Genomic DNA, 27,389 nt, shown 5'->3' with positions numbered 1-27,389 from the left:
CGGCAACACAATACGATAAGCCACCTCTCCAACCCTCTCTGTAATCTGATACGGACCAATGAAACGTGGAGTCAACTTCCTTGATTTCAGTGCTCTACCAACGCCAGTCGTAGGAGTCACCCTCAAGAACACATGATCTCCTTCTTGAAATTCAAGTGTCCTTCGTCTTTTATCATGGTAGCTTTTCTGGCGACTCTGAGAAGCCCTCATCTTCTCCTGAATCAATTTAATCTTCTCTATGGTCTCTTGTACAATTTCTGGTCCAATCACCGTACTCTCACCAGATTCATACCAACACAAAGGTGTTCTACATCTCCTACCATACAAATCTTCAAATGGAGCCATATCAATGCTCAAATGAAAACTATTGTTGTAGGTAAATTCGATCAACGTCAAATAATTATCCCATGCACCACCTTTTTCCAATACACAGGCACGCAATAGATCTTCCAATGACTGAATTGTCCTTTCAGTTTGACAATCAGTCTGCGGATGATAAGCAGAGCTCAACCTCAATTTAGTACCCAAAGCCTTCTGCAAACCTTCCCAGAATCGAGATGTAAACCTTGGGTCTCTATCTGACACGATACTCGAAGGAATACCATGCAGACTTACTATCTTCTCAATATACAATTGAGCTAACCTCTCCATGGGATAATCCATTCTCATTGGTATAAAGTGAGCAGACTTCGTCAACCTGTCTACAATAACCCAAATAGCTTTACAGTTCTTCACCGTCCTTGGAAACCCAGAAACAAAATCCATAGATATACTATCCCACTTCCATTCAGGAATAAATAACAGTTGCATAGCTCCGTATGGCTTCTGGTGCTCAATCTTCGACTTCTGGAAAATCAAACAAGCATAAACGAACTCAGCTATTTCCTTTTTCATTCCAGGCCACCAAAACAGCTTCTTCAAGTCATGATACATCTTGGTAGCACCAGGATGAATACTCAATCTACTATGATGTCCTTCCTCAAGAATACTTCTTCTCAATTCGGCAACATCAGGAACACAAACACGGTTGCCAAACCTCATTATATCATTCTCGTCGATTCTGAATTCACCTCCTTTACCTTGGTTAATCAGAGTCAACTTATCAACCAACTCTACATCAGTCTTCTGACCCTCTCAATTTCCTCCAGAATACCACTATTAAGCTTTAGCATACCCAATTTAACCATGTTAGGAGTGTCTTCTCATACTAGACTCAAATCTCTGAATTGTTCAATTAAGTCCAATTCCTTCACCATCAACATAGACATATGCAAGTACTTCCTACTCAAAGCATCAGCAACAACGTTTGCTTTACCCGAATGGTAATTCAGTCCAAAATCATAATCCTTGAGAAATTCTAACCATCTCCTTTGTCTCATATTTAGCTCTTTTTGATCAAAGAGATACTTCAGACTCTTGTGATCACTAAATACTTCAAACCTTGAACCATACAGATAATGCCTCCACAGTTTCAACACAAATGCAACTGCTGCCAATTCTAAGTCGTGAGTCGGGTAATTCTTCTCATGCACTTTGAGTTGTCTCGATGCATAAGCGACTACCTGTTGTTTCTGCATTAGTACACCTCCTAATCCCATCAATGAAGCATCACAATAAACAACAAAAGATTCCGCCGGATTCGGCAAAATCAAGATCGGCGCACTAGTCAACCTCCTCTTCAGCTCTTGGAATCCTTCTTCACATTTCGAATCCCAGATGAACGCTTGACCCTTCCTAGTCAACTTAGTTAACGGCAACGCTAACTTTGAAAAACCTTCAATGAACTTCCTATAGTAACCCGCAAGACCAAGGAAACTACGAATTTCAGAAACTGACTTCCGAGCTTCCCATTGAGACACAGCTTCTACCTTTGTTGGATCTACAGCGATACCATCTTTAGAAATTACATGCCCAAGAAAGCTTACTTCGCTTAACCAGAAATCACACTTTGACAGTTTAGCATATAGCTTCTTCTCTTTCAGCAATTCTAATACCACTCTAAGATGATTTGCATGTTCTTCTTCATTCTTTGAATATATTAAAATATCATCTATAAACACCACTACGAATTGGTCGAGATAGGGATGAAAGATCCTATTCATATATTCCATAAAAACACCAGGTGCATTAGTAACTCCAAATGGCATCACAGTATATTCGTAATGACCATACCTTGTTCTAAATGCAGTCTTCTGAATATCGTTTGTCTTCACCCAAATCTGATGATATCCCGACCTTGGATCAATTTTACTGAACACGCACGCCCCAACCAATTGATCCATTAGATCATCAATCCTCGACAACGGATACCGATTCTTGATAGTAACTTTATTCAGCTGTCTATAATCCACACACAATCTCATAGAGCCTTCTTTCTTCTTTACTAGTAATACCGGTGCACCCCACGGTGAAACACTAGGACGAACAAATTCCTTCTCAAGTAACTCTTCCAATTGACTCTTCAATTCAGCCAATTCCGAAGCCGACATACGATAAGGTGCCATCGACACAGGACTAGTTCCCGGAATTAACTCAATAGCAAATTCCACTTCTTTCTCAGGTGGCAACTCTCTAACATCTTCTAGAAAGACTTCGGGAAAGTCGCATACTACCGGTAATTCACCACTCCCCACTTTCTCCTTCATTGCCATAGATGCAATCAACATAAACACGGCAGCCCCATCCTTAACTGCTTCATCTATCTGCCTAGCAGTCATCGCCAAACCTTCCACAGTCACATCTTCAGGAAAAATAACCGTCTTCGAGAAACAATTGATATGAACCCGATTGAATTGCAACCAGTTTATACCCATAATAACATCGAGTTGTTCCAACGGAAGGCACACTAAATCCATTCTGAATTCTCTACCAAAGATATCAATTGGACAGTTCAAACAAGCAAACAAAGTAGTCACTGAACCCGACGCAGGAGTGTCAATGATCGTACTTCCATTAATATCAGATATTTCCAAGTTCAGTCATTTAGCACAATCCAACGAAATAAACGAATGAGTTGCTCCAGTATCTATAATTGCAATTAAAGGAGTGCCATGGATAAAACACGTACCTTTAATCAACCGATCCTCTGGAGTAGTCTCGGAACCAGATAAGGCGAACACCTTACCACCAGCTTGATTCTTCCTCGGCTTAGGACACTTAGGACTAATATGACCCTCTTCCCCGCAATTGAAACAAGTTACAATGTTCCCCTTGCACTCAATAGCAATGTGACATGCCTTTCCACACTTATAGCACTTCTTTTCTTCACTTTTGCACTCGTGAATGCGATGTCCAGGTTCCCCACACTTAAAGCACTTAATAGGGGCACTTGAGTCTCCCCCACTAGGCTTCTTCCAACCTCCAGCTTTCTGGTTACCTTTACCATACGGCTTACCATGATCCATATACTTCTTCCCCTTCCTGTCGATCAACTCGCGAGAGTGTGACGACTTCAGCTTAATATTGTCCTCTTCAAAGATTTGGCTGAAGTCAACCAAATCAACAAACCTGCGAATCCTCTGATATCTGATACCCTGTTTAATCTCGTCACGGAGACCATTCTCAAACTTAACACACTTCGAGAACTCGCTAGCCTCATCATTGTTGTAGTGGACATAATACTTCGCTAGTTCAACAAACTTGGACGCATACTCCGGCACAGTCATGTTACCTTGTGTCATCTCCAAAAATTCAACCTCTTTCCTGCCTCTAACATCCTCAGGAAAGTACCTCCGCAAGAATTCTCTCTTGAACACAACCCAAGTAATTCCAACGCCAGTAGTTTCTAGTTCATCCCTACTAGCCATCCACCAATCATCAGCTTCTTCAGACAGCATGTGAGTACCATATCTCACCTTCAGATTTTCATCACAATCAATCACTCGGAAGATTCTTTCAATTTCCTTTAGCCACTTCTGAGCGCCTTCAAGATCGTGAGTGCCTTTGAACAACGGAGGGTTATTCCTCTGAAAACTGTTCAGCTGCCTGTCCGCACCAATTCTAGCCCCATTGGCATTCCCTCCCAGCACACCAGCAATCATACCCAGAGCCTCAGCAATCGCGTCGTCGTTTCTTCCTCCTCTTCCGGCCATTGTTCTGCTAAATATAAAACAATATTTATTAGAACAAGAAGTATCGATAGTGTCAACCTTACACTAATCGCATACGAGGGATTAACCGACACTAAGACTCTGACTCAAACGACCAACTATACTCTGATACCACTATTGTAACACCCTTCTAATACCCCGCATAAATATTAAACAATAATCAGAGTAAAACTTGAAAACGGTATTACAACTTCCATATAATTAAAACAATACTCATGTCATGCCATAAAAGAGAACGTTAAACCAAAATTATCCAGATCATCATGTTAACACAGCGGAAATATCTTTAACATCTGAATAATGCAACATCCAAAGTCATAGACTTAAAACACCACCATAATTAAAATACTCACTAAAAAGATTTTAACAAGTAACTCAAAATAGTGTCCCCAGTGTTACACGACCAGAGCATGACACGGACCCAACTGACTCTAACGAATTACTTGAGGAGCTAATCCTCACCAAGTACGAAAGCTACTCCTCAATCTGAAAAATAACAACAGTAAGGGTGAGTCTCATTCACATTTAACCAATGTTATAAGATATAGATAATAAAATGTCAATCACATATTATTCACCCAATTACGGTTACGATCAGATTCACAACAACCCAATTAATCACAACCAATACACAATAACACGTATTATAACATTGGACGATCTTCCATTCATGTTATAATAACACAAGTAGCCTAACGCAATGCAACTATATGCATGTGGTACCAAAATCTGGGATAACCCATCTCACCAATCCACCATCGTCAAGGATACGGTGACACCCACTCACTAATTCCACACAATGGGAATTAGCTACCAGTGATCCACCATCGTCAAGGATCAGCCATACAATGATTATGAAATGCATGTATCAACCATAACATGCTCATCATCCACATAAACCATCCAAATGTCATAATCATCAACCAATACAGTAATCAATAGCCACACACAGTTATGCTATTCTCAAACCAAATAAAATACATATTTTACATCAACAATATATGTCCAACAAACACCAATTTCAACCACAACTTCATAACAGGTAAAACATTCCTTAATGTACCTGTACGCGTAAACCACCACGACCTAATAAAATTGAGTGTTTTGAAATAATTTCGAGTCATGACTCAAAACACCATTTTATTATATAAATTATTTGACTAGCTTCACTATGCTCGAAACGGCACCAAAATCCGGTTTACGGTTTAAATTACACATCTTTTAACTCTTTCCCAGGAAAACAATTATCGTTACAGCACGCGGCGCCACACACAGTCTGCGGCGCGTAACGAATAGAAAACACGCCTTCGCGGCGCAAAACGAGAAAAGAACTACGCCCTCGCGGCGCAAACAAGGTTCGCGGCGCGTACTGAGTACATCAATTTTTCCCTGCGCCTTCTGCCAAGCAGTTCGCGGCGCCAACCCCTGGGCGCGGCGCGAACTGGCGATTTCCAGGAATCCGAATCGCAGAAAACAGCCTACGATTTTATCCTTATTTCACCGAATCATTACCAAACCGATTCCATTTCTTCCAGATTTCACGTACAGTAGAACAACACATATTATAACACATATCTAGCACACAATAAGCATCTATTAACATCATATCAGTATCTAACATCTAGAATTCACCAATTCGTGTAACATTCATCAAATTATCCCAACCCCAACCTAACATCCGAAAACCTAAACGAAACCCAATTGATACAAACAACATGCTCGATCTATCCTACTATCTATAACCCCATAATAAAAGATAAATGGAAGAGTCCCCCCTTATCTGAAGGTTGATTCTATTCCTCTTTTCTCATAATTCTCTATTTTGTGAAAAAAAATAAAATAAAACTGTTTTAATTAGTAATAGGGCCTACCAACACACCCCCTCTTTACTAATCACAGCTTAAGCCCATTTACTTAATTTCTCAATAATTCCAAATAATTCCCCATAATTCAATTAAATTAATTTAAATTAAATTATGAAAAATATGGAGTGTTACACCTTCCACTATGTATATTTTGTGGTGCAATGACTGTACTATGATACAATGTTGTCTACCACTTTCTACTGATCGTTATGAAGAATACAACTAAGAAATGTGTAATTCCATATTCACCCTACAACGAATCTTTTGATGCCTATAAAATGAAGACTTAGAAGATTTCAAAATAACTAACGCTAAGAACATTTGTGAAAGAATTTTTGAATACGTTGAAACTCCGTTCTTTTGAAATCTAAAATAGCAAGGAACTTTTGTTCATAAACTTGCTCAAATATTACTGTGTTATTTTTAACATTTCATTTGTGTAATCTGCTTTTTAAGAAGCATCTTGTAAACACACTCTTTGTATTTCAACTTATAAGTTGATCTTGTTCCTTGAGAGACTAGGGTATAGTCAGAATTTCTCGAGAAGACATTGACGGTAGTCTTTATGGTTTATAATCAATTTGACTATAGTGGATTAAGTCCTTGTTGAGAAGGCAAAATCACCTTGGCGGGTGGACCGGAGTAGCTTCGTTAATAGTCAAGCAGGATAAAAATACTGTGTCCTTTATTTTTATTCATTGTTCTTATTTTGTTTGTCTTGGTTTATAAATAGTTTTAAATCTTGAAACTCAATTCGAATTCCCCCTTTTCTTGTATTTCCTTTACCTTCAATTAGTAGCTTGAGGACTTCTTTAGAGAGCGGGACTTGACTACTTTGAAGTATATGCACCAGTCACAAGATCGAAGACTGTCAGATAGGTGGTAGCCTTGGCATGTAAACAAGGTTGGTTAATATTTCACTTAGATGTGAAATAAACATTTTTGAATGGTCATTTAGATGAAGAGGTCTATGGCACACAACCTCCTGGGTTTGTGATACAAAAGGAAGCAAGGAAAGTGTACAAGTTGCACAAAGCGCTCTATGGTCTCAAGTAGACACCTAGGACATCAAACAAGAAGACTGACTCATTCTTAGTCGAATTGGGATTTGTCAAATGCAAGTTTGAGAATGATCTCTATGTTCAAGTTATGGCACATGATATAACCATCAACTGCTTATATGTCGATGACTTTCTGGTAACTGGAAATACTATGGAGAACTTGTCAAAGTTTAAAGAACTGATGATGAGGGAATTTGAAATGTCAGATCCAGGAAAATTGTCTTATTTCCTAGGCATGGAATTTCAAATGTCGAAGCAAGGTATGGTGCTACATCAAAGAAAGTATGTCAAAGAAATGCTCAAGAGATTTAGAATGGATGATTTGAATCCTACATCCTCACCTGTCAAACCAAATTTAAATCTGCAGAAGCATGGAGAGGAAGACAAAGTCAATGTCACTTTGTTCAAACAAATTGTCGGATATCTTAGGTATGCGTGCAATAGTTGACCTGATATAAGTTTCTCATTCGAATTAGTGAGCAGACACATGAGTGAACCAAGGGTGTCACACATGAAGGTTGCAAGAAGAATTCTGAGATACTTAAAAGGATCGATAAGTTATAGAATTTTGTTTCCACGAAGTTCTAAAGACAAAGAAATTGTGATTAATTGCAATCCAGATGCTGATTGGTGTGGAGATAAGGAAGATCGAAGAAGCACAACCAGTTATTTATTTCAAGTATTTGGTGCCCTAATCTCATGGTGCTCGAGAAAGTAACCTTTGGTGGCATTGTCATCGTGTGAGGCTGAATATATAGCAGGATCCTATGATGTGTGTCAAGCAGTTTGGATCAGATCTATCTTGGAAGAGATAGAGGTCAAAGTAAAGAAACCTCTAGTGTTGTAGATCGACAACAAGTCAGCCATAAATCTTGCAGAGAATTCAGTTCTATATGGAAGGAGTATGCACATTGAGGCTGGATTTCATTTCTTGAGGGAGAAGGTAAACCGGTGTGAACTTGAAGTGAGGCATTGCTCGAGTGAAGCACAATTGACTGACATTTTCACTAAAGGAATGAAGATCAACAGATTATTGAATTTGAGAAAAAAATTAGGAATAGTTAATATTGATTATCATTAGTTTGTTTTTGACAACTTAAATTATATGGGATATGTTGTGATATAATCCAAATTAAATAGCTCAAGCCCAAATTAGTTAGGGTTAGAGTTTGTTACTTAGTCTACAAGTCATATATGCGTGTATAAATTATAATCAGTTTTATATAACATTTAATAATAACAATCCTTATTTTTCATTCTCTCTTTCTCTTCTCACAAAAGTGCGTAAATTTTAAATACTTATTTAATTTTACTCACTTTTCTTAATTGGTGTGAGTTGATTAATTATTATGAAACAAAAAACAATAATTTAAAATTGATATAGTCAAATATTAATGTATTAGTAAATTAAAACAATAACTAATGTCTCAATAAAAAGAATACGAAATCAACTTTCTAACATTTTTACATTCTAGACAAATTTTTTCTCTCTCTTTCATTTTACTCAGTGCATGTTTGGTTTGGCTTTTGAAAATGCCAAAAGCAATTCTAGAGGTGTAGAATCAATTCTGGATAATTTTAAGATGTTTGGTTTGACAAAAGTAGAATTGATTCTGTCTCCAGAATTGATTCTACTTGAAGCTAGAATTTGTAGCTTCTGCCTCCAGAATTGATTCTGGATGATTTTTACACTGTAATTTATTATTCAACTCACTTTTACAAAATTATATCCAAACATAAATCAATTCTGCTAAACTCAATTCTGCTAAAATCAATTCTACCAAACTCAATTCTACTAGAATCAATTCTGTTCACCGCCAATCCAAACACACCCTCACTTTTCTTGTGTGAGTTGATTAATTATTATAAAACAAAAAACAATAATTTAAAATTGATATAGTCAAATATTAACATATTAGTAAATTAAAATAACTAATGTCTCAACAAAACAAAAAAACGAAATCAACTTTATAACATTTTTACATTCTAGACAATTTTGTTATGATAATATGAAATATACTTATTTTGTATAGGAAGGAGAGGGAATATAATATTGATTTAAATGTTACAGTTATTATATTAAGAAATGCATAGTGGAAACCATTGTAAGAACCTACTCCAGTTACATAGATGGGTGAAAATATGTAGACTCTACGAAATTTAAATGAAAAAATAACACTCACCCGTTTGTGAGTATCGAACTCACGTGGTTAAAACATGAAAAAATAACACTCGCCCGCTTGGGTATCGAACTCATGTGGTTAAAATGATACTTATAAAGTGATTTTCAACAAATGAAGGAAAATATAATTAAAGCGATAAAATATATAATTTCGCCGTCTGTGGGAATCGAACCCACGACCACGTGGTTAAAAGCCACGCGCTCTACCAGCTGAGCTAAGACGGCTACATGTTAATTGTTTCAATTTGTTTATATTCAACCAATTATAACACTTCTTACATATATGTTCTGCTGGATGAATGCCAACATCTTTATTCTTTAAGTCATCTAAAATTAACATCATATAAATATTATATTATATGATAATAAGTATGGTGTTTATTAATGGATTATAAAAAGGCCAAAACAACCGACCAAAATACAAAGTTAGTGTAATAAGATAGCAAAGTAATAAAATAGTATCAAAGCAAAACTAAATAATATCCACTCCACCTCTTTTCTGGGAATAAAAAACATCAAGCTTTATTAGTAAAAACACGATCAAGATTTTCTTCTATCGACCTATTAAGTGCCAAGACTCTTGAACCAAATGAAGGGATATCCCTCCATAGAAACATGCATCCAATACTTCTTACATGAAGTTGTTGATCAACTAGTTGGGTCGTTCTTCTGCCTTTCTTCTCACCTGATATACAATGATTGAAATCCCTTAAAATGCACCACTAGTTTTCTAATAAATATCTAATCGAGTTCCAAGAGCTTCTCCTTTTGCTCACATTAAAGTGCCCATAGAACACTGTCAACCTCCAATTACCACCTCTAATATGAATATTACCAACTTCAACAAAATAAACCCACTCCACCATCATGTCACTCTTAATCCACTGTGAAACAGCAATCATAACTCAACACATAATGCATCTTTTTTGTTTTATTTGAATTATACAATGTCTCATACATAAACATAACATATGGTTTATATTTTCGAATGAAGTATTTCAAATTATAAGTTGCAACCAGGTTACCTAAGTCTTGAAAATTCTAGCTGATAATACTTACTCGTTCTGATCCGTCTGACTATCAATGTCTGACAATACAATTTTGACATCAAATAACAGATTAAGATGCATGGCTATGTCATCTCCAGCACCTTCATTCACTACTCCACCAATATCAATTTTCATAGTGCTTTCTTCTCTTGCTTGCATACTGGTCTTCTTCAGGACTAGCTCTTCATTTCTGAATCTTTCTTTGGGCACTAAAACTGAAATCTGAGCCTCTTGCTCATTTTATTGAGTTGTCCCTGACTGGGTTACTAATTTAGGAGTCACCTTGCAACATGGCAGCCATGCCTTTGATAAGGTGGATCGGACTTGACGAGGGACTGCTACCACGGTTGGCATGATCCGTGGACATCTTTATACATGCATACATATTTTATTTGTGTTCAAGTAACCCTACTCATTTCTTAAACATTCCAATGAAAATCCATTTTTAAAACCAATTAAGTAAAAAATCAAATTTAATACTAATTAAAAAAACCAATATTTTGTAACCAATCCACTTGTAAACTGTTTTTTTATCTAAACCGGATTGAAACCACTTTGCATTCTCAAAACTAGTTTTTATAAAAACTGGTTAAGTTTATCAAACCAGATCCATAAACTAAGTTGGTTCTTACAATTTGGTTTGCCATGCATACCCGAAATGCCTGGGACAGAAACTACTAAAATGCTATAGAGTGGAAAGAGGGGAAGAGGCAGAACATGAGCAAACATCTTTGCATCATCAGAGCATCCAACTCATTCCATTGGCCCAATAGATCAAAATTTCATAGTAACAATATTCAAATTTCTGAGATTCAATGTTACAAATAATGCATGTTTAACTCCGTGATTAAATTAAATTTCGAATAGCAACAAATAAAGATTCTGGCAGAGTACATAAATAGCTGTTTTCAATCTTATTTATAGAAATCAAACATTGCTTCTAATTAAGCATCTTCTGACTTCTGGACACCCCTTAGCTAGTCAATCACTCTTATCCTGTTGTGAACCAATGTCTTGCAGGAAATGTTCTGCATCCAAAGCTGCCATGCAACCTGCACCAAGGATAAAAACTCTTCTGAAACATAACCTAACTCTGATTTACGAATTGCAATTATTGTAGATATAGAATGGCCAGCAATAACTATTGAATCCAAAGAAAGTGTGGCGCTAAGATTCTTACAACATGGTCAGAATTATTTGGAGTTCGAACTTCATATCCAATGACAGAACAATGTGGTAATTCCCAATACATACAATTTGTCCTCTACCTAGCCAATATATAGTCTCATATTTTCATTTCAAAACAAAAGTGCACAATAAATCAGCTTGAAATGTCCAAGTACACAATTAAATGTTATGTATGCAACTGATAAATGAAACAAAGATGGATTTACAGACCAGACACTACACTACCATTAAATTCAAAATTTATAGACAAACTCGTGTAGGACAAGATAGATTTACAACTCATACAAAGAGCAACACAATCAAAACAAATGGAATATTTGACAAATCAAAAGGAATAATATATTGAAGAGTGATGGATGGGAATGAGTTTCCTTCTTTAGTCTAATAGTTAGCTAGCTCGACAGAGCTAGGTTTCACCACATCAAAGTAAGATTCATTAACCTTCACGCACCGCTGAGTTGATTGCTAATTTGCAAGACGGGTTTGCACATGTACTCTGATTTGAGACTTCATTTATGCATGAAGAAATGGACTGAGACTCAAAATAGTATGTTCACCTTCATGAAGAGATTAGATTCATTCTGGGCTCTTAGATGCGTTTATGGGGCCATTTGTACAATTGAGTTAACTCAAAAGTTTAGTAATCATAAACACATAACTTCATAGATTACGCAAAAAGATCAAAATTGGTTCCCAACAAAAAAATGAATGAACTAACACAAGGAAACAGATGATGAAATCACGAGAAAGAGAGGAACCACACTCCAACTTGCAATAAACAGAGGAACCACCCCCAACTTGCAAAAAACAGAGGAGCAGATGGAAGAGTTTTTGAGAGGCAGAGGAATATGGGAGAGGCTGTGAGAGAAAAAAGGGAAGACATTTTGCCTCTGATCTGAACAGAGAACTTGGTGAGGAAGGAAAACATTTTGATTTTTATTCTTTTTACCATTTAAAACCTGGGTTTTACCAAAACCCGGCCCAAATCAATTTAAACTAAAGTAATAAGTTTTTTGTCACAAAAACCGAACCCAGTTTGGGGGAAATTTCGCTGCAATCTCACTGCTTCTCCTCACATCACTACACTAAGGAGTGGTTTTGAAACATAAGATCGCACTATCCTATGCAGCAACTCGCGATCTTACATACACAGCTCAGCTCTGACAACAGGTTGAAATCTTGATTATGTAATTAGAAGTAATCAATCAGGTTTGCAGCTAAATATACAAGAAATGCTATTCTTGAGCTGCAAATGTTAGAACTCAAAAACTTAACTATTCAATGGCTAATAAACTCGCTGATCAGGAACAGTAAAGAGTTGGGCAATCAATGAATGTTGACTCTGATAAACTCCCTTAGATGAACCCATAATTGTTTAAAAACCAGTTCATCCCATCACAGTCTATACAATACAGATCGTGGAATGAAGGTGAGTTCATCAATCTCTATTGGATACATCCCAATCTCATTTAAGATGACACATACAAACTAGGTTTAACACTCAGTGGAATAACAGGCAATCAGCCAATCACCAGTTCCCTTACATGATAATCAACAATAAGTATTGCACCAGATATAACATGTAAATCAAACCACACACAATATCACAAACATTGACAAAACATGGATATTTATAAACAAGGAATCACACAAATAAACACCTCAAAAATGAATATCGAATATATAATAATGTAAGAATACTGGTGGAATGCAATAGAATTACCGGTGCCAGCAGCAGTAATAGCTTGTCTATACTTCTTATCCTGAACATCCCCAGCAGCAAAAACTCCCTCAACACTAGTCTTTGTGGTCCCTGGCTTTGTCACAACGTATCCATCAAAATCAAGTTCTAGTTGACCATCCAAAAACTTGGTTGCAGGTTCATGACCAATTGCAAAGAACAATCCCGAAACCTTCAAATCAGAAACCTCTTCTGTCACCACATTCTTCACCTTCAAACCCCCAAGTCTCTTCGCCTCTCCTTCCCCATAAGCCTCCACCACCGCCGAGTTCCATATCACCTTAATTTTGCTATTCTTCGCCACCTTGCTCTGCATAATCTTCGAAGCCCTAAACGTATCCCTACGATGTATTATATAAACCTCAGAACCGTATTTTGTTAGAAAAGTTGCCTCTTCCATAGCCGAGTCTCCACCACCAATCACCGCCAACGGCTTGTTTCTAAAGATCGGAGCCGCACCGTCGCAGACAGCACAAGCCGAGATCCCTCGGTTCCAGAAACCATCCGGACCGTCTCCTGAGCCAGTGAACGGTAACCGTTTCGCAACAGCTCCGGTAGCGACGATAACCGAATCAGCCTCGACAGATTTCGAATCAGTATAAACCCTAAAAGGACGAGATGAGAAATCGACCTTGGTAACCGTCTCGGTGAAGATCTCAGTCCCGAAGCGAACAGATTGCTGACGACACCGTTCCATGAGCTCTCCGCCGAGGATACCTTCAGGGAAGCCAGGGAAATTCTCTACGTCGGTGGTGGTGGTGAGTTGACCGCCGGGAGCGATGTCGTTGGCCATCCAACCTTCGAAGAGAATTGGCTTGAGCTCAGCACGGGCCGCGTATACGGCAGCGGTGTGGGCGGAGGGGCCACTCCCGATGATGCAGAGCTTTGTTTTGAGGATGTGGGGGTCAGTCATGGCGGAGGAAGAGCGTTGAGTGGAAATTAGGTTTCGCGCTTTGTTATAGAGATTGCTCCAGTTGTTGTTATAAGCGCAGAATCTGAATTTCATTTCCCTCCTCTATAGTCTTCTTCATATTAATTTTGCCTTATTTTCAAGGGAATTTATTTTATTTTTTATTTTATTTTGTAAAATGCAATTAATATTTTCCTATAGACCAATAAAATGCAATTAATACTTTCTAATTTTAATTTGAATTTAATGAAAGCGCGTCTCGATTTCAAAATTTGCACCGCGGTTCAAAAATGTGAGACTCGGGTTGGAATTTGGAACAGGTACAGTACTTGGTTGCTTGCTTCTATTGGTTATTCCTAAATTGTTCGTTGCTTTTTTTTGTTATATTTGTCTTTTTATCGAAGGTGTTGCAATCCTAATTGTTCTTGTGTGCAAAGTTAAGAAAAGGATAGAATATAAGATAATATAACATACATATGAAGAAGTTATATGAAGGATATATTGAAGAAGTTGTGTTCTTTTATTAACTGATATTTTCTTCTTATATTGAGTGAATACGACGGTTTTTAAAAAAACCCTCTCCATAATATGATTTTAGGCACAAACAAAGCAATAGTATTTGCTGAGTTTATATGAATAAACAATAATAAATAAAAAGGTAAATAAGATTAATTTAATTCTCGAATAGGCCCTTGTAAGTCGGACGGCCGTTGGAAAAGTCTGAGCTTGTTGATGATGAATTTAAATTGTGGACGGTGGAGAGGCTTCGCCAGAACATCGAAGAGCTGGTCGCTAGTGGTCACATGGGTTATCCGAAAAACACCGTGTTGCACCTTCTCCCGAACAAAGTGATAGGCGATGGCGATGTGTTTCATTCTAGAGTGGAATACTCGATTGGATGAAAGAAAGGTGACGCCCATATTATCATAATGTATAGCAGGTTGGTGGATACAGTGTTGGGGTTCTTTGAGGAGAGACATGAGCCACATAACTTCGGATGCAGTGTCTACGAAGGCACGATACTCGGCTTCTGTGGAGGAACGAGCTACAACTCCCTACTTTTTGGAGCCCCTAGAGATCGTAATTATCTGTGTTACCAACCCAGTCGGCATCGAAAAAGGCATGTAATATTATGGATGGACTGGGAGAAATGACTATGCCCCTGTCGATAGTTCTGACAAGATACCGAAGTAGGCGTTTGGGAGCAGCCCAGTGAGATGAGGTGGGTTGTTGCATAAATTAGGATAGTTTATTAACTGCATATGCAACATCGAGACGAGTTAAGCTTAGGTATTGCAAGCTGTTGACAATACACCGATAATCGGTGGGTGAAGGAATTGGTTCACCTTTTGTTTTGAGTAGGGGTTGATGTAGAGAGTGGTGTTGTGACTGGTTTGGCATCCTCCATGCCAACTTTGGTCAGTACGTCACTGACATATTTTTCGTTGGGACAAAAAAGGCCGTCGGAAGGATGTGGGATGACTTCAACACCTAGGAAATATGACAGTGTGCCTAAGTCCTTGAGAGAGAAGCGAACAATAAGGCGTTGAGCAAGTTGGGTGACGGTTGTGTCAGTGTTCTATGTTTTGATAATGTCATCCATATATACCCATAAGGCAAGAAATATTGACTAACTGGAATGGATGAAAAGTGACGCATCTGCAGTAGAGGTGACAAAACCAATTTGGATTAGAAAGGAATAAAGTTCAGTGTACCACGCTTTCGGTGCCTGTCGGAGACCATACAAGGCCTTGTTGAGCCGGCAGACGTGGTTGGGATGAGATGGATCTGTGAAGCCTGGAGGTAGGCACACGTACATCTCTTTAGAAAGCGAACCTTTTAAGAATGCATTGTTGATGTCGAGTTGACACAAGTGCCAACCCTTTGAGACAGCTAACGTGAGAATGAATCTAACGGTAACCGATTTTACCACGGGGATGAACTTCACATGGAAATCCCATCTGGGGCGTTGATGGAAGCCCTTTGCGACAAGCCTTGCCTTTAGACGATCAATTGAACCATCTGGAAGGTATTTGGTTCTAAATATCCATTTGCTACCAACCAAGTTTTGTGTAGGGTGGGGTGGAACTAAAGTCCAGGTATTGTTAGCGCATAGGGTATCATATTCCTTTGCGTTGCTTCCCGCCACGCTCGATCCTTGAGAGCTTGCATGATGGTTTGTGGTTCAATGAGTGGATGAGGACTGGCAGAGAGGTTCATCTTGTGAAGGGGTTTGAATATGTTTTTTTGGGATCGAGTGACAATGCCACGATCTGGTATGATTTCAGTGGGTGGTGGTGTTAATTGTGGTTTTTAGAATGATGATAGAGAGGTGGAGGGAGTGTCAGCTAGGGGCGATTTGTTTCAGAGAGACTTGCTGAGTTTGTTGGACTAGGAGAATTAAGTGGGTTGTCATTGGAGGTTAGTGAGTCTGGAGTTGAGGTAGATGGATAAATGGGATATGATGAGGCCGATTGGGATGGAGAGGGAGGTGGCCTGGGAGGTGGAAAGATGGGTAGTGATATGGTGGTCCGATTTTTGTGTGGTTTTGGGTTGTTGCCTAAACAGAAATTCTATTTCAACAAATTTGACGTGCCTCGAGGTGTAAAGTCGTCGGATTTTTGGGTCCATGCAATAGTAAGCATGTTGAGTGGTGGAGTAACCTACATAAAAGCAAACAACAGATGTGGATTCCAATTTATGAGCAGTATATGGTTTTAACCATGGAAAACAGAAACAACTAAAACTTTTTAACTTAGCATAATCGGCATTTTGTTTAAAAATCATAGAAAAAGGTAATCGATTTTGTAGGGTTGGGGTGGGAAGTCGATTGATGAGATATACCACGGTGAGAAGGGTGTGAGGCCAAAACTCAAGTGGCATTCCAGAGTGTGATAGTAGGGCAAGCCCTGTTTCGACTATGTGACAGTATTTACTTTTGAATATATTATTGTGTTCGAGAGTATGGGGTGGTGGAGTAAAGTAACTTATTCCGTTTTGACTTAGAAAATTTTGTAAAGCTATAAACTCGCTGCCATTATCAGAAGAGAAAATTTTGATTTTTATTTTGAAGTAATTTTTGACAAGTGACCGAAATTTAATGAATGTGTTTTAGACATCGGATTTGCGTTTGAGGGGATAAATCCAAGAATATCGTGTAAAGTGATTAACAAAAAATACATATTATTTGAATCCATCATACGACGATATTGGAGAGGTCCACACATTTGAGAAAATAACTTCAAGAAAATAATTTGAACAAAGACTAGAATTGTGAAACGGTAGCTTGTGGCTCTTATGTAGTTGACATGAGGTGCAATCATATTGCTCAAAATTGGGGGAGCTAATCCGAAGTTGTAGTTGAATTATTTTGAATGTAGTGGCAGGTGGATGACCTAAGGCATGGTGCCATAGTGGGATGGAGTTGCGGGACGAAGACAAAATTATAGGAGAGGAGCTGGGTCACACGTACAAGCCATCTCTGCAAGGTCCATTAGGAAGAATCCTGTCTGTTTTGAGACACTTAACATGAAAAGAGTAGGTGAGGAAATAATAGCACAGTTCTGTTGATTTGAAATTTGAGAAACAGAAATAATGTTTTTGGTCATTTTTGGAACACAGAGAGTATCTGGTAAATTAAACATAGATGTCGAAGTGCTAAGTGAAAGAGTTCCAGAGTTAGTGATTTGAAAACCTTCACCACTGCCTATGAATACTTCGTCTGCATCGTTGTAGGGATAATGTACAGAGATTCGATCGAGGTCATTAACAATGTGATGTGTTACACTGCTGTCGACTATGTAGTTTTGAAAGGTGGAGGTAATGTTGGCAGTGTGAGCTTGAGGTGGAGGATTTCTGGGTATTGTTGGAGGATGAGCGGCCGAATGTTGTTGGCAGAAGAGAGAAAAGTAGGCAACGATGTGGCCCATTTCACGACACCATTGGCATTTGCAAAGAAAGGGTCGGGCATGTTGCGGGGGGCCATGGGAGGAGGTCGGAAGTGAGTGGAAGGTGAGCGGTTGCATGGATGCTTATGGTGTTGCCGATTGATTCGAGGGTGAGACTGCACATTCAGGGATGTGGTCGGTGCGCCCGAGTTGGTTGTTGCGGAGTGGAGTTCTAGTTCCTTGACAATGAGCTTCTCATGAAGGTCGTCAATATTGATGGTGGTGTCTCAGGCCTTCATTGAATCGACAATGAACTGATAATTTCCGTCGAGACCTTGGAGCACAGAGGAGACAAGGACTTCATATCGAAAACTGATTTTTTGAGCGAAGCAAGGAGGTCCGCAATCGAAGTGATCGATTGAATGTATGCAATGATCAACTGAGATCCTTTTGTTGACAAGTGCATCTTGGCTTTGAGTTGATTAAGGTGGCCCTTTGATAGGTTGGCATAGGTGCGGGCGAGAATATCTCATGCTTCTTTGGAGGTGGTGGCTCGAGTGACTAACGAAGCCATCGAGGTGTCAAGGGTGCCCACCAGAGCGCCATAAATGATTTTATCCTAACGCATTTAGGAAGTGAACATCGGGTTGGGGGTGGGGACATTGTTGGCGCTGAGAGTTGTAGGCGGAGCAGGGTGTTCGCTGTTGAGGAATTTGAAAAGGTCATATCCGGTGAGAGTTGCCTGAATTTGCGAATTCCAAGTTATGTAGTTTGAAGTGGTAAGTTTTATGGCGTTGATGAAGTGCATGATGACGAACGGGTGAGCGTCGTCGTTGGGTTAATAATGGTGGTAGAAAAGTCAACAGCCATGGTGTTTGATTTTGGAGAAGAGATAGATCAGCGGTTGATACTATATAAGAGAATGATATATTGAAGAAGTTGTATTCTTTTATTAAAACTAATATTTTCTTCCTATACAGAATGAATGTGACGTTTTCTAAAACCTCTCAATAAGGCCACTAACATACATGCTATGAATTTAGACATAAATAAAATAACAGGATTGACTGAGTTTATACCAATCAACAATCATACAATATAAAAAAAACAAGGATTGACTGAGTTCATACAATATAAATAACAGGCTAAATAATGACTCACTATTAATTATTTTGTTTTCCAATTATTTATATGGCTTTTGATATTTCTTAAGAAATTCATTGATTCTGCCTATGTTTTAAACCTTATGAATTTTTCTCACACGTACAATGCATAACTATTGGATTATAACCTTTTACAATATAAACCCTAATGGTTTGCCTTCATAGTATCACATTTACATCCTTCACCAAATACATTGTAAGCCTTTCATTTTTTCTTTCTTCTGTCCAAACCATTTGATTCATTCGAAAAATATCTCCATAGCATTTGAGGATCGGTTTATTGGATCGAAAGATTGAGTTTTATACATTATGATGAATCTTAAATCATTTGCATTGTTTTCTTCTATTCCTCATCAAGGTTTTGTTCTTTTTCGATTATTATTTTATCATCAAGGCTTCTCTTTTTTTTTATAGTGTATGAATTCAACAATTTTCTCTGTTTTTTAGGTTGAGTTTTAGAGAAAGTTTGAATGAGAATTAGGATAGGATTTTAGATATGCATCAAGTTTGTTCAAGGTGTTCTTATAGTTTTTCTACAACATTATAGTATTGTTTGATCCATTTTGTTTTGCACTATTCATGCTAATGGTTGTTTGTGTACAATCATTTTGAATTTGATACATGAATAATCATGGGTGACTCTTTTCATTTCGCTCATTTTTCATATAAATTTCATAGTAATCAATATTAATAAGTTGTTAATAACAATTATAATAATTAACATTAATCAATCTAATAAAAATAAAAATATATTAAATTAACAGTCTCAAATTATTGATCATAAAAATAATAATATTTTTAAAATTAATATATAATAATATCTCTAAAAGTTTTTTACGGCTAAATAATTGACAGATTAACTTTTTTTTTTTTCAATTCTAATTATTATCTATAAGATTCTTATAGTGGGTAGATTCTTTGCATTCTACAGATTTTTATGTCATTAAAACTTGAAATCTTATAATTATTACACTGCCTATCCCACGTTTCCATAAACAAAATCTTCACTTTCCAATAGTTTTACACCAATAAGTTATTTGTAATTAGTTTAATTAAATAAAACAAATTATTAGATAATTAATGTAATTTATGGTAATAAAATATAATTTTTTAATAAATAAATTATTAATAATTTTAATTATAAATTAAATTAATAGAATTTTTATTAGTTCAATTAAATAAAAAAAATTAGTAGATAATTAATGTAATTTATGGTAAAAAAATGATTTTTTTAATAAATAAATTAGAAAAAGGAATATGCACTGACAGTGTAAAATATTTTTACACTGTCAACCAATCACAACCATGTATCTAATTAAAACACAATTTTAATTTTAAAAAACTAATATGACATGACAAGTGTAAGGATTTTGATTGGTTGTATGTGTAAAGTTAGTTTACACTGTCAATGCACTACCTTTAAACTCTAAATAAATTATTAATAGTTTTAATTATAAATCAAATTAATAGAATGTTTTATAAATAATCTTTAAATAATTTATTTTTATTTCGAGATATTATTCATTTAGCTATTTAAAAATTACTCATAACGTATGGGTCTGTACATAAAATAAATGATTATTTTTTCACCAAATTTTTATATTTTAATATAATATAATAAGTTACTCATTATTTATTTTAAACAAATAAATAATTAGACTTGGTACAAATATATGACATATTTAAAATAGGAAAGTTTCTCAACCCACCCCATTGGTATCTTACACGAAAGCGTATAAATTTTTTTTTTTTTATAAAAGGGTAATATTATAAAAAAGAAGAAGAGTACAAAAAAGGAGGGGGGCAGATCCAACCCTCACTCAAAAGCGTGTGATTCTAAAATTGGGCCGACCTAACTTGTTGGCCAAAAGGCTGGACAAAAGCCTAGGCGGAATAGAAATGAAGGACTCGTAACCATTTACCGTAAGGCCTTCATTTGCCAACAAGTCGGCACAAGAATTGGCCTCTCTATACACATGAGTAATCAGAAAATTAATATGTCTAGTATAAACATGGCAATTAATCCATCTGTTCCTAAGGAGCCAAGGGATAGCCGCCTGGTTGCTAAAGGCCTTCACAACAAGGGATGAATCACTTTCGAGCCACAAATGATTCCAATGGTGAAGCTGAGCTAATTCAATTGCTCTCAGTGCTCCAGATAATTCAGCAAAGAAAGCATTGTGTTTACCGAGATTTTTAGAGAACCCGATGATAAAATCACCAGAGCTGCTGCGGAAAATATCACCACAAGCTGAAGAGGAATTATTGACCGCACCGTCGGTGTTGACTTTAACCCAATTGTCTAGGGGAGGTACCCAAAAAATTTTTTGATAAGAGAAGGACGAGGCGGATGTATCGGAACATCGAAAAGCTTCAAGATTCTGAAATCTTCTATAGAATTCCTAAAAGGAAGATTGGTCCAAGTTCCGGCAAGTTGTACGTCGGCTTTAATATTGGTAATAGCATTTCTCCAATAGGTAGGATTGTTCTGAAATCTCTTCATATTTCTGCAATTCCAGATTGTGTGAATGGTGTTGATACAAAGCTCCTGAACCACCACCTTACATTGCGGACTCCAATTCCGATCGCAAAGCTTCCAAACCTCAGAGGTACACGATAACTGAATCCTGCAATTCAAAACTTCGGCCAGACAATTCCAAATGTTACCTGCAAAAGAACAAGCAAAGAAAAGATGGAAAGAAGATTCTTCTTTGGTACCGCACAGGTTACAAACCGAGGGCAAATAGCAACCGCGCAGCTTTAGATTCTCATCTGTGGGAAGCTTATTGTGCATAAGCCTCCAAGAGACAACATACTTGGCAGGCGGAATATCCTTGCTCCACACAAATTTCGCTCAAGAGAATTGATTATTCTTCTTATATTTGAATTGATAAGCATCTTTTAGATTGAGATATCCTGTTTCGGTGGCAGACCAAACCCGACAATCCTCTTTTTCTTCTAAGGGGATGTCCACTTGTTGCACCATGGAAGAGATACCTGGACATAAATCTATCACTTGTTGAGGCAGGTTCCAGTGGTAATTGTGAATGTAACTAGCGACTGAGTAATTAAGAGAGGAACGCCATGCTGTAGGAAAGTTAAAGAAATCTGCCAGACAAGTATCACCACACCAAATATCTAACTAGAAATTGGTTTTAACACCATTACTAATCAGAAATGTGGAGTTCGAATTAATCACCTGAAACTCACTCTTAATACTACTCCAAATAGAGGAAGAAATGTGATGAACGATGCACCTATTACCTCTTAGAACCTGAGCCCGAAGAACTTTAGCCCAAGAATCATTAGACAACAACATGTCCCAACAAAGCTTCAAATTGGACGCCTCGTTTAAGGTTGTTAGAGACCTTATGTTTAGCCCTCCTTCAGAAAATGGCCTGCAGACTTTGCTCCACGCCACCGTGACTAATTTTCTTTTATTGACATCGCAGACCATAAAAAGTTCAAGATCCAAGCCTCTAGCTCTTTAATTAGAGAAGAAGGCCAAGAGTATGTCGTAATAGAATAAACCATCATACCTTGGATAACCGAACGAATCAGCTGAGCTCTACCTGCAAAAGACAGCAACACAGCCTTCCAATTAGCTAGCTTATTCTTTATCTTGTCCACCAAGTGTTGAAAATGAATCCTCTTAGGCTTGCCTCTAAAGATAGGAATTCCCAAATACAAGAAAGGCAGCGATCCTAATGGAAATCCAATGAATTGAGCAAGCTCAAGCTGCCGAGACCGGACCATAGCTCCGCAAAAAATGGTAGATTTGGATTGACTAACAAATTGCCCAGAACAATTGGAATAACTAACAAAAAGATTTTTGAGGTTTTGGAGATTACTTTTCCTACTTGTACAGAAAATCATGATATCGTCCGCATAGAAGCAATGAGAAGGAAAATTGACTCCCCTGGACCCCTGCATAAGAGACAATTTGTTATCCTCCACCAGTTTGGAAATCTGCCTGCTTAGTACCTCTTCAGCCAAACAAAAAAGCAACGGTGAAAGAGGATCACCTTGCCTAACACCACGAGTGCAACGGAAATATCCATGTAAGGAACCATTAACAGAGATAGACATAGTAGCAGAACCAAGGATAACCTCAATCCAATGGCAGAAGGTTTTTCAAAAGCCAAAGCTCCTTAGAACCTTGATAAGGAAAGGTCATTCCAAGGTATCAAATGCCTTTGTCACATCGATTTTTAGAGCAATATTTCCTCCATAAGTTTTGTTGTGCAGGGAGTTGACCACCTCTGAAGCCAGGCAGATGCAATCCTTGATCTGTCTCCCTTGGATAAAGCCCCTCTGCTCTGAAGAAATTAGGCCAGACATTATAGACGCCAAGCTGTTAGCCAGGATTTTATAAATCACTTTGAATTTAAAGTTAGCAATTGCAATTGGCCTGAACTGCCCCAACGAGTTCGCACCATTGACTTTAGGTAAAAGAGCCAAAATATTAGCGTTGAAATTAGGGAGCAACCAGCTGCGTTTGAAGAATTCCAAAGTGGCCAACTCCACATCTTTATGTATAATGTCCCAGAAAGTTTGAAAGAAGAAAGCTCCGAAACCGTCAGGACCAGGCGCTCCATCTTTATTCAAGGCAATAACAGCATTTTTGAATTCCAAGGTTGATGGAAGCAAAGTCAGCATAACGTTTGATCCCTCCTCAATCAAATTAGGAATAACCTCATTAATAAAATTATGGTCCTGTACGATTCCACCATTTGAAGTGAACAAATTCTCAAAATAGTTGGCAATGTGATCTGAAATATCTTTGTTGTTAGTGATCAAATTATCACCCACCTGAAGAGAATGAATAGCCTTGGCAGTGTGTCTGATTTTTGCAATCCTGTGAAAGTAAGCAGTGTTCCTGTCCCCACCTTTGTGCCAATCAGCCCTTGCTTTCTCCTGCCAAAACCAGTTCTGCCTAAGCAAAGCCTCATCCAAAGTAGAAAGCGTATAAAATAAAACAAAACACAATTAAATAAAAATGGATCATTATTAATAGTTTTAATTATTTAGTTGAAATGTATGAATAAAAACGGATCATTATTAATATTTTTAATTATTTATTTTGAATTTTTAATTATTCCATTTATAGCTATTTATTCAACTTCTTAATATTACGGTTATCATTTTTTAAGGTCATGTTTTTTTTTAAATTAACACAATTTCCCTTTAAAGATTAATAAAATAATTCTACACTATACAATTAATTAATATTTGGATCACAAGCACGAATTGACATATTTTTATTTACTATTTTTAATAGGATATTTTTTAATCATTACTTTAACATAATTATTTACTATTTATAATTTTTTTAATTTTTAAATAGACTGTGGTGGAAATTTTAGCGCCATTATTTCTAAAATAATAAGTCGCTTAAATTAAAAAATTGAAGAATAAATATTGTGATTTAAAAAATTTAAATTAATTATTTTCCACGTATCATATATGAGTGGTTTTATATACAAAAAGACTATAATTCTTAAATAGTTAGACAACATGCTTCTAAAATAAATATATTTTTAATAAATAATTATATTTTATCTCTATTAGAATTAATTGTCTTATTTGTAAAAAATTAAAATAAATTTTTTAATATTTACGAGATATTTTATTTTAATTTTAGGCATATGCAAATCAAATAAAATAGAGTATATTTTTTAAAATTGTGTTATTTTAGTATAAAATAAATATATTATTTGTAAAAGACCTAAAAAGTGCAAATGAATTTAATTTATAAACTAAAGATAAATTGATATTTTATGTTGTATTTTAATATGAAAAAGATAAAAACAATACAATAGGTTTATAAATGGTGAAATTAAATTTGAAGATGACAATATCATTTTGTTTCTATGAAAATTGATTCAGTCAATTAATTATGATTTATTTTATTAATTTATAAAAAAATCATGAGACAATTATAATTGGTCAATCCACATATTTTGCATGTCTACCAGTATTAACTACGTTGATTAAGCAACTATTGATTAATATATTATTTTTTGTAGAGACAATAGTAAATAATAACAAACAATAATACTAATAATCTTAATGCTTGATAATATAATACTTATAGAAAAAAAAAGTAAAAAGTAAAATAAAAATAGAAAATGGTTAGAATTTAATGAAATAACAAATGTGGCTTTTGATTTGTTCTTTGTTTTTTAATATAATTAAATAAGATATTAATTAAATAAGATCTCATTTCATTTTTGTAGATTTATATATTTATTTATTTATTTTAATTTTTATTTAGTTGTGGATATTCATTAATTAAATAATAATCGGTCAAAATAATTCTTTTTTATCATGGATAGTTCTTTGTTCTTTTTTTGGTTAAGTTTGTTTTTCATTATTTTGAAATAAAATAAAAATTAAATCCTTTTTAAGATTATTTTTTGTTTTTATTAAATAAATTTTAAAACATTTAGTTAAAGAAATTTTAAAAAAAGATTGGAAGGAATGGGGCTCCTTCCCCTTTATGTAGGATAGTTTTTATTTTATTTGGTTTATTTATTTGTTATTTATTTAAGGCTAAATTACAGTTTTTGTCCCCCTATTTTTGTTAATTCACGAAATCAGTCCCCCTATTTAGTTTTTAAACAGTTTTAGTCCTGCATGTCCATTTTTCGTCCAAAAAATTTTGATTTTTCAGTTTTTTATATTTGTGGTATACTTTTTGAACGAGAGAACGTAGAGAGTGTTTTTTTGGAGAATGAAAGAGATGAACGAACAAACTGGAAGAAAAAGACGACGATCAGATAAGACGGTTATAGGAAGAAAACATCTTCAATAAGTAGTGTTTCTTATTCTAAGTCAATAAAAGTATGCTACATATCTAAAAAATAGTACACAACAGTGTTTTTTTAATGAAAAATAGACATGGGAGACCAAAACTGTATAAAAAATAAATAGGGGAACTGATTTCATGAGTTGGCCAAAATAGGGGACTAAAACTATAGTTTAGCCTTTATTTAATTTAATTTTGTTAATAAATTTTATTTATTGATTAATAAATAAATCATAATGGTTTTTGATTTGCTCTTTTGTTTTTTCTTTTTTAAAAAATAGTAAAGAAATAATAATCAAACTTTTTAGAGTCCCGAACGCCCATTTCTTCTTTTGTCTCGTGTCTCGTACGGGTATACACACTAGTAATAAATAATAAAGATAAATAGGAGTAATTAAATTCTCTAACAATTTAACTCCACAAAATGTAATCAAAATAAAGAAAATGGTGTAATTATTTAGGAAATGACATATGAATAATTAATTATGTCTTTTATTAATTAATAAAAATTTATATTGTATCAAAATAGGAGTTCAGTTCTCAATATTGTACTGTTAACTGAAAATTTGAAACATGTGCATATAAGAGTAACTCTAGTGGTTGGTTTTTCATATGGTTCGGAGAGAATTATCCCTGGAACCCTCAAATTTACGATATTCTCAAAATATCTCTAATATTATTAACTCATAATTTATACAATTTTTGGAAAAAAATTACTGTGGAAAAAATCAGTCAAGAAGTAAAATTCTGGTATCCTTTACCAAATTTCTGGGATTTTTTTTGTGCGATACCGGAAATTATTTGAATTTCACAAATTTTCGGTATCTTTTTACTGGAAATTTATAATTTTCTGGTGCGATTTATCAGATATTTTAAAATTCGGGTACTTTTGCAAACTCATTAACTCCTACCGGAAATTTTCCAAATTTTCGGTATATAATCCGTTACCGAAAATTTTTCTCAACCTGAAATTTCCGGATTGGCAGATAAAATTTTATATCTTTGCGGTCCTGAACCGGCAACTTCAGCTTCTTCTACGGATTCTTGCAGTGATCTTACACAGTACTTCGCGACAGATACGATATGTTTACCTCATGTTATACAGAAAATATTTTTGTTTATATAATTTCATGCAGTTATGTCATTGTACGTTTTTGTGATTGTCAGATTTTTGAATCACGAGATAAGGTTATAGAATGAGCACGTGCTATTAGAAGAACTCATGGTGTTGTTGTTGTTACAATCCGATCCGATTCTGCTAATGGAATGCGAGGGAGGAAGGATAAATTGATCATGGACTGTGACAGAGGAGGAAATTACAAAAAGAAAAATGAAGTTGCGGCCCCTTCTGATGACAATTATACTATGAGGCTTAGATGCCCATTTAGGCTGAGATCTATTCCGAGTGGTATTGGTTGGAAGG

General features: G+C 36.0%; 2 protein-coding genes and 1 non-coding gene across 3 annotated transcripts; all 3 read right to left on the bottom strand.

Annotated features, from left to right (window-relative positions):
- Nucleotides 1-9,369: 9,369 nt before the first annotated feature.
- On the bottom strand, nucleotides 9,370-9,442 carry TRNAK-UUU (transfer RNA lysine (anticodon UUU)). Its single transcript has one exon. It is a non-coding gene; the product is annotated as a tRNA-Lys (tRNA).
- Nucleotides 9,443-11,046: 1,604 nt separating this feature from the next.
- Nucleotides 11,047-14,227, bottom strand: LOC131651937 (thioredoxin reductase NTRB-like). The gene is made up of 2 exons (XM_058921666.1): nucleotides 13,178-14,227; nucleotides 11,047-11,318 (listed from the first exon to the last, which is right to left on the bottom strand). The coding sequence occupies exons 1-2, from the start codon at nucleotides 14,199-14,201 to the stop codon at nucleotides 11,248-11,250; spliced, it is 1,095 nt and encodes a 364-aa protein (XP_058777649.1). The 5' UTR covers nucleotides 14,202-14,227; the 3' UTR covers nucleotides 11,047-11,247.
- Nucleotides 14,228-16,678: 2,451 nt separating this feature from the next.
- On the bottom strand, nucleotides 16,679-23,244 carry LOC131649906 (uncharacterized). Its single transcript, XM_058919646.1, has 6 exons — nucleotides 22,695-23,244; nucleotides 22,420-22,581; nucleotides 22,153-22,263; nucleotides 21,471-21,822; nucleotides 21,078-21,384; nucleotides 16,679-16,768 (listed from the first exon to the last, which is right to left on the bottom strand). Exons 1-6 carry the CDS (start codon nucleotides 23,242-23,244, stop codon nucleotides 16,679-16,681), a joined length of 1,572 nt encoding a protein of 523 aa, XP_058775629.1.
- Between the last annotated feature and the right edge of the window lie 4,145 nt (nucleotides 23,245-27,389).

Source organism: Vicia villosa, linkage group LG2 (assembly GCF_029867415.1).
Source record: "Vicia villosa cultivar HV-30 ecotype Madison, WI linkage group LG2, Vvil1.0, whole genome shotgun sequence".
NCBI lineage: Eukaryota > Viridiplantae > Streptophyta > Magnoliopsida > Fabales > Fabaceae > Vicia > Vicia villosa.
Note: the sequence above shows the minus strand (reverse complement) of the source record. Positions and strands in the feature narration are given on the sequence as shown.

Bases quoted from the DNA above. Each gene is read 5' to 3' on its own strand.
- LOC131651937 (XM_058921666.1), bottom strand. From the start codon at position 14,201: ATGAAATTCAGATTCTGCGCTTATAACAACAACTGGAGCAATCTCTAT. The intron at 11,319-13,177 runs GTAATTCTATTG...TCCTTGGTGCAG, and splicing joins TATTACTGCTGCTGGCACCG to GTTGCATGGCAGCTTTGGAT.
- LOC131649906 (XM_058919646.1), bottom strand. From the start codon at position 23,244: ATGTCTATCTCTGTTAATGGTTCCTTACATGGATATTTCCGTTGCACT. The intron at 21,385-21,470 runs GTACCTCCCCTA...TATTTTCCGCAG, and splicing joins CTTATCAAAAAATTTTTTGG to CAGCTCTGGTGATTTTATCA. The intron at 16,769-21,077 runs GTAAATGGTTAC...GCTTTTATGTAG, and splicing joins TGGCAAATGAAGGCCTTACG to GTTACTCCACCACTCAACAT.